This window comes from Aphis gossypii, unplaced genomic scaffold (genome assembly GCF_020184175.1).
Source record: "Aphis gossypii isolate Hap1 unplaced genomic scaffold, ASM2018417v2 Contig00279_ERROPOS119640, whole genome shotgun sequence".
NCBI lineage: Eukaryota > Metazoa > Arthropoda > Insecta > Hemiptera > Aphididae > Aphis > Aphis gossypii.
The window spans coordinates 39,211-47,771 of NW_026083052.1; the positions used below are offsets into that span (position 1 = coordinate 39,211).

At 28.2% G+C, this 8,561-nt stretch overlaps 3 protein-coding genes across 3 annotated transcripts; 2 read left to right on the plus strand and 1 right to left on the minus strand.

Annotated features, from left to right (window-relative positions):
• Positions 1–1,952: 1,952 nt before the first annotated feature.
• On the plus strand, positions 1,953–4,596 carry LOC126553607 (zinc finger MYM-type protein 1-like). The gene has a single exon (XM_050208753.1). The coding sequence runs from the start codon at positions 2,011–2,013 to the stop codon at positions 4,594–4,596; it is 2,586 nt and encodes an 861-aa protein (XP_050064710.1). The 5' UTR covers positions 1,953–2,010.
• A 1,589-nt stretch (positions 4,597–6,185) lies between these two features.
• LOC126553614 (uncharacterized) lies at positions 6,186–7,429 on the minus strand. Its single transcript, XM_050208759.1, has 4 exons — positions 7,345–7,429; positions 7,013–7,138; positions 6,752–6,948; positions 6,186–6,429 (listed from the first exon to the last, which is right to left on the minus strand). The coding sequence occupies exons 1-4, from the start codon at positions 7,399–7,401 to the stop codon at positions 6,270–6,272; spliced, it is 540 nt and encodes a 179-aa protein (XP_050064716.1). The 5' UTR covers positions 7,402–7,429; the 3' UTR covers positions 6,186–6,269.
• A 159-nt stretch (positions 7,430–7,588) lies between these two features.
• On the plus strand, positions 7,589–8,341 carry LOC126553615 (uncharacterized). The gene has a single exon (XM_050208760.1). It carries the CDS (start codon positions 7,589–7,591, stop codon positions 8,339–8,341), a length of 753 nt encoding a protein of 250 aa, XP_050064717.1.
• Positions 8,342–8,561: the final 220 nt, after the last annotated feature.

The window sequence follows — 8,561 nt, forward strand, 5'->3', positions numbered from 1 at the left end:
TATAGTGTTATACTTTTTATGTTATTACTTTATAAATTATAATAATAATAGGTATACCTAATTGTAACCTTTTTACATACCTAGATAATTTGTACATAATATCACATTTCATTAAATAGAAATATATATTCTTGTATTTTAGGTATTTCATGTTATTAATCTATTATCTATGAATACTAATACTTATTTAATGATATATAAATTGTTAAAAAATGTCTAATGATATAATAGTTAATTTGTATTAAGTTGTATTTCAATCGATTATATATTATTACAAAATAATTAATATGTACACTGTTATCGCTTATTGGAATGTAACATTTTTACTATCATTTAAAATAATTAGTAAGTATCTAATAATGTATTAAACATAAATCGCATGGGTACTAGGTAGCCGCGGTTATTACAGCTGCATTTACCATTTACGTGTATATTTACGCGCGATCCGTCATAGGCAAAGGTTCAGATAATAATAAACGTGGCTCCCGAACAAACAAAATCATCGGCCGGCCGCCGGGCGCCGACTACTAGTAGTGGGCGTGGTTAAAACGTCGCGTGCTTGCGGATCCCGAAAACACCTAACAGCGCGTTCTCTCGGCCGTTGTATACGTTTCAGTTTTTCCAGAATGGCCTCTTAAGAATATATTTTTTATAGTAATACATTTTGATTTTCAATACCATTTAAAAAAATGAACTTACAAAAAACTAGCAATGACATTTCTTCATTAGTTTCTTTAGTACGAAACAAATCATTCCCAACATATCCGGAATACATTACATTTACATCCAGATTAAAAACGTATGATATATTACCATCAAAAATACCTCAAAATAAATATTTATTGGCTGATTGTGGTTTCATATACAGAGGAGTAAAATACGTTGTAGAATGTTTTTCCTGCGGACTTGTCTTATACGATTGGAAAAAAGACGATATACCATGGATTGAACACTCGAGACATAATCCGGAATGTGTATATGTATTATTATCAAAAGGAAATCACTTTGTTGAATATGTAAAAACCAAATGCGGAAAAGCTAAATGTAATTGTGAAATTGAATCATATGATACCACCAGGGCCGGCGGAAGGCACGTGCGACCTGTGCGACCGCACAGGGCGGCAATTTTTTTTGGAATTTTAGGGGCGGCATTGTTAATAAATAAAAATATGTGTTTTTCACCATTACTCACTGTAAATCTAAAATAAAAATAATGCTCATTATATTATTTTGACTGGAACTGTGTCATTGTATGTAGTATCTAAGTAAGAATTATTAGTAAAAAAAAATAGACAATATAATATGCGGGCTAGCCGCTAGCATTGTCGCTCGGCGTGTTTCGCGATTATCTTAATGGTTTCCAATTAGCAAACATGAACCGAATCAAATCACGATAAAGATTCCCAAAAACGTATGTACAATAATCAATAATTATCAGCGATACAATCTAGTTTACATGTGACGATTGACATCTATCGAACTATACGTATCTAGTATATTGTCATTTGTCAACGAGTCGTAGCATCAACGATTATAGAGTGCTGTGCATTGTGCATATTATTTAGTCGATCAACATTGAACACGTCATATTTTGATATTTATAATTTGGTGAGTATTTTTTTTTATAATAATTGTACAATTATTAATATTAAGTAGGTAATTTATGTAAATACAATGACAAATTAAGAAAAAATAATACATCCCGATATCTGATTTTAAATTTTGAATGTACGTAACTACGTGTGAACTAAATGATATATTATCATTTTTATCTAAGATATTTAGGAAGTGAATTTTTAATTTTCAAAATTGAAAACCTAATAGCTACATTATTATTTTATTAATTATGTTAACTCTATTATAGTTAATAATAATAATTGTATTGTTTATTTTGGGTTTTGAAAAACTGTATTATTATTTATTTTATTTTCATACATTGTGTTTCTATTTTATGTAATTCAACCGTATACATTTTTTATTTATATAGTAAAAAGTTAAGAAAGCTCCAATATGTCGGATGGTAGACAGCGACTTTCGGGTGCAGAATATAGGAAGAGAAAACGTGAAAAAGAAGCTGTAATTAAAAAACAGTCTAATTCTATCAAAAAATTTTTAATGGATTCTTCCTCTTCATTAGATATTTCAAATGCTGTAGTTATACAACCTAGTGAAGTTTTTGACTCTTTCTCAGTTATAGATGCCACTGTACCTTCTGAAACTACAGTAGCCAAAAATATAACAGACAATGTTGTAATGCAACCCAGTGAGGTTTTTGACTCTTTATCAGTTGAAGGTGTCACTGTACCTTCTGAAACTACAGTAGCCAAAAGTTTAACAGAAAATGTCAATAAAAATTCTTTTAATTCTTTAATTAATATCAGTACAGACCCTGCTGAATGGCCTTTAATTATTAATAACGACTTTAAAACATTGTTGGTTGAAAAAGGCCCTCCTGCTCCGTTAAATGCAAATTTTGTATTTCCTTCAGATGATCAAGGACGAAAATTCACACAATTTCATTACAAACGAAGTATGAGTAATGGAGAAAATGTCACAAGGACATGGCTTGTATACTCTATTTCTAATGACGTAATATTTTGTTTTTGCTGTAAACTATTTGATAATTCAAACTCTAAGTTGGCTTTAGAAGGATATAATGACTGGAGGCATTGTACACAAATGCTAAAAGGACATGAAACATCAAAAAATCATTTGACTGCATATAGTACATGGTTAGAATTGTCATTGAGGTTAAAAAAAACAAAAACGATTGATGACGTAAACCAACGTATTTTAGAATCTGAGTGTAAGCATTGGAATGAAGTTTTACAACGTATCATGTCGGTAGTACAATTTCTTGGTCATCAAAATTTAGCTTTTCGTGGATCATCTGATCAGTTATTCAAACATAATAATGGAAATTTTCTAAAATTAATTGAACTTATGGCTAAGTATGATTCTGTGATGGCTGAACATGTAAGAAGAATAATTAATAGTAAAAAAAATATATGCCATTATTTAGGAAAAGATATTCAAAATGAGATGATTGATTTATTAGCTCAGTCTATTAAGTCTCGCATAGTTACTATGGTTAGCGAAGCGAGGTATTATAGTATTATACTAGATTGTACTCCTGATATAAGTCACTCGGAGCTCATGACTATAATTATTCGTTTTGTGTCGATTGAAGATTCAAAAGTTACCATACGTGAACATTTTCTTGGTTTTATTTCAGTTGAAAGTAGTACTGGAGAAAATCTATGTGATGTACTTTTAAACATATTACGTGAGCTGAATATACCTTTGAGTAATATGCGAGGACAAGGATATGACAATGGAGCCAATATGAAAGGTGTGCACTCCGGAGTTCAACGGCATATTCGAAATATTAATCCACGTGCATTTTTTGTTCCTTGTAGTGCGCATTCATTAAATCTTGTTGTAAATGATGCCGCAAAATCTTCAAAAGAAGCTGTAGCGTTTTTCGATATAATTCAAAAAGTATTCAACTTTTTTTCTGCCTCAACTATTCGTTGGCAAATTCTTTTAAAACATGTTAAAGAACTAACACTCAAACCATTAAGTCAAACCAGGTGGGAAAGTCGAATAGACGCACTTAAACCGTTTCGAAATTACATAGGTGAAATTTATGATGCTTTGTTTGAAATATCAGAAAATATAAATTTAGATCCAATGGTTAAACATGAAGATGAATGTTTATGTAATCTTATTAAAACATTTAAATTTATTTGTTCTGTTGTCATTTGGTACGACATACTTAATCATATAAATCCAATCAGTAAATTAATGCAAAAACCTAATTTTGACATATCTTTAGCTTTGGGCATTTTAGAAACTTTATTGAAACATTTAAATGAACTGAGATCTGAAGAATCTTTTGAAAAAATGATTATAGATTCAACAGTACTTGCAACGGAAATGGGAGTAGAGTCTCTTTTTGAAAACTCACGGGGTAGAATTAAACCACGACGTACTCGTAAACACTTTGATTATGAACACAACGATGAACCAGTTATTGACCCAAAACAGCAATTCAAAATACATTTTTATTATTTTACACTTGATGTAGCAATAAATAGTGTGAATGATAGATTTGAACAACTAAAAGAACATAATAACAATTTTTCGTTTCTTTACAATATGAAAAAACTAAAAAATCTTACACATGAAGAACTATTAAAACATTGCAAAGACTTACAAATTCTTCTTACCGATGATGATTCAACAGATATCAATGGAATTGAAATGGCCCATGAATTAAAATCAGTATCAGCTATGGTTGATGATAACTTAACACCTTATGAACTCTTAACATTTGTGATAAATGCAGGTGATTTTGCACCAAACCTATCCATTGCCTTACGAATTTTGCTAACATTACCAGTATCAGTGGCAACTGGTGAAAGAAGTTTTTCGAAATTGAAACTTACCAAAACATACTTACGCTCAACAATGAAAAACGAACGACTTTGTGGTCTAGCTATGATCTCAATTGAACACGAAATTGGTCAAGAATTAACAGAGAAAAATTTAGTCGACGATTTTGCAAAGTTAAAAGCCAGAAAACATTTATGAATTATGATTTATTATTGCATGAATTATATATTAATTGTAAATAAGAACTACCATTTATTTTTATAAATGTAAATAACAAACTTTTGTGAAAAAAATATTAAGTGTAACAATGTAAAATGTAAATAAATAAATTGATTATTTATTTCACCGTTTGAACTCCTATTCTCCTACAATATAGCCCAGTTTATAATTAATTTTGTTAATTTTGTATAAAATAAATAATACTATGTACTAATTATATGGCAAAAAGTATTGAAAGGGGCGGCATTTTATTAACTGCACAGGGCGGCAAAATACTTAGCGCCGGCCCTGGATACCACTTGTTAGTATATTAAGATTTATAAAAAAAAAAAAATGTTATATAATAGGTATCGAATAAATTATCGAATTCTATTAAACAACTTAAATGTGTTATTATTCAATCCTTTATCTTGTAAATACGTGACCTAATGGATAAGGCGTGAAATTCTGTTTAAATAATATAAGGTTTAATTTCAGGTTTGATGCAAATTAATGTAAGTATATAATCATTAATAATTAATAATTCTTCTCACCCCCCCCCCTCCACACTTATCAATTAGGTCACGTATTTACTTTTACATTTTTTTTTTTTTTAATAATTTTAGTCATAAAGTATAATTTATAGGGGGGCGTCTCTATATACTCTATGATTTTAGTATAAAATGTTGTTATACTTAGCAATATTATCAGTATATGATAAACACTCTAACAATCATAGCACTACTTCAACAAACGTAATTCATTATAATAAAAAAAAAAAAAAAAAAAATCTATAAGAATTTAAAGACCGCTAGCTACAATATGATTTCACCAGTTGTTTCAAAGTCAGTATTCGAAATTCGACCGTATGGTAAAAAAAGTGTAACAGTTGGATTGCTTGTTAACAAAAAGATTTCAATCGTTATATTATTAGAATGTAAAATAACTAAAAAGATTTTAAACCTTGATCTTGAACAATGGCTTACATTAATGTGTGAAAATAATTACAATACAATTATCGATAATCTGCAAACTCGATGAAACGTGTAAGAATAACTGACAATTTAAGTTATTCTGTTAATGTGAAACAGTCTTCAATTATATTACATTCTAATGAAAATTATATTACTTTATCACATACCGATTTACACCGTTTGAAACAATTGCAACACTGTATTGATTTATATATTATTGAAAAACAAAAAAAATTGTTAAGTTATCAAAAGACTTTTGACACGGCATATTCACTAATTATGACAGATGTAAATGGGTTACCTTTTTCTTGTCGTCGGAATGAATTTACAAACCAATATATTCAGAATTATGACTTAAGTTATAGTAATATGGAGTCTAACGATATTTCTTTTATGTATGAATTATTACAGTATCATTATAACTCACTATCAGATATGATATTACAAGACTTAGTAGTCTAATTTTTTTTTTTTTTTTTTTTTTTCAATCAGCTGTTAACCAGTAATTTATATATAGTTTTTGTTTTATATACATAAATAAAATATAATATAATATAATATTTAATTGATATACAATGTGAGTGATGGTATAAAAAAAATAAAACAAGTATATTTAAACTGAAAATTTTTTTATTTTACATAGTACCACCTATTATATATTCAATTTTTTTTTTTCTACTGTCATTAATAAATACATTATTATGTCTTTGATAATTTAGATCTTGTTATCTTCCTCTTTGGATCAGTCATAAAGCGCGTGAATATTTTTTGTACAACCTCTGTTAAATTATTCTTAAGTTCTTGATCTTTTGTTTGATCGGTTATCGTTACTTTAAGGCTACATTCAGCATGTTTCCATCTATAAAAAAAATAAATAAATAAATAAATTTATTTTTTTATTTTTTAATCTTACTGTAATATGATTATTAAAAAAAATGTATTACAAGTATATTATATTAGGCTCTAGGTAAAGCGGATAGCTGGACATAGTGAATAATGTTAATACATTTTTGAATATTGGGGATTAAATAATAAAGAGCATATAAGTTGTCAGCAATGTGTATCGTCTTTGTATGGATAATGATTTAATATCATTCACTAGTTTACATTCGTTATAAAAGCGTTTATCCGAAAATAGTCCTGGTCTCTCCGTATACAAATAATATAATATATTATATCACCTGTTCTTGCTATCAACATTCTTAATATTTTTGATCTTATAGTGGCTGATGGTCCAGTACTCGGAACTTCTTTCATCAGTTGGAGATTTAACATTTATCAGATCATCATCTTGTTTTACCGTAATAGTATTTATGATATCAGTTTCAATCTTTTCATTTTGTAGTAATTTTTCAATATTATCCAAATATGAAATATTCTAAAAAAAAAAAAAAAAAAAAAATGTAAAATTTACTTTACTGTAAATGTTTTGTTTTACTTACTTTTTTAGCCATTGTTTTATTCTTATTTGATTTGACTTGTTTTATATTTTTATTACGTATGTCTTGTTTTTTCACCGATTTAAATGATTTAACCTCATCATTCATACTCATATTGTTATAATCGTTCTGAAATAAAATAAAATTTGGTAACTAAAAATCTAGTAAAAATATATACGCTACACCTATTTATTTATATCTTTAAGTAAGAGTATAATACCTCGAACCAACATAGTTTAGTATTATACAAAATAAAAAAAAATATTGTACTTAGTCATCTTCAAAATATAACTAATAATTATAAATTATTAAAAAACATATTATTTTGTACTTACATCACTATCGTTCATCGATTCTTCGTTACTACTATTTACTGAGCTAACAAATGACATTTTTTTTTTTATTCAGTTATAACTTGTAGCTATTAAATGAACTTACGTACTTTCTCTAAAAGTGACTTGCTATTTTGTATTGAGTGATATATTTTATACATTTCAGTTGAAGCATACTGAAACGGAAAGGGTAAAATTAAGACTTTAATACATTCAACTGTGGACATTTATGTCTTGAATTTTTACAATGCATGAATCTCTTACACTAAGTTTAACTGGAAAGTCGACTGTATTGACTGCACATTATTTTCCATCTCTAAATGTTTACGAGGATTCAGAAATAGCTTTGTTATCTTTGCAAACGTTCAATTCATTTCCAAATATTATAAATGCAATTAATAACCGACTGAAAATAGAAGTAATTCCTTCAAAGAGAAATAAATATAAATTGCACACTTTTGAATTTTGTTTGGAAGAAGGATGCTATGAAATAGAAGATATTAACAATAAAATTGCAAAAGAGTTATCCCAAGTTAATAACAACTACGGAACACAGCTAACATTCAGTGTACGTATTGATCCTGTTGATTTTAAAACGTATATAAAATGTAATGGAATACTTCAGTTCAATACTCCATATAGTATAGCACCTGTTTTTGGGTTTAAAAAGATAAGATGTGGACCGTTTCATGAAGCTCGTCGATCGGATAAAGCGGTCAATTTAAACACGATTAACTCTATAAAATTATTGTGCAATATAGCACATGGGTCATTCAACAACCAATTTCAAAGTCATTCGATATATGAGTTTTTCCCGAGTGGGAGAACAGGAACAAAGGTTGTTCAATCTCCGTCAAACCTTATATATTACAGATTAAACAAAACAGATATTAATTTAATAACTGTTCAGTTAGTTGACCAAAACAATAATCCAATTGACAATTTTAACGAGACGTTGACAGTTGTTTTGCATATTAAACGTCACGGATCTCATTATTAAATTTATATCTTAGATTTTGTAATGTACGAGTCAGTTACTTTAAGTTTAACTGGGAATGCTACCATATTATCCGTAAATTATTTTCCGTCTATAAACCTTTACGAGGATTCAGAAATAGCTTTTTTATGTTTACAGTCATTTAATTCATTCCCAAATATTAATGAAAATAATAATAAATTTTCTATACAAATAGTTGACGATGAAAACAATAATACTCCTA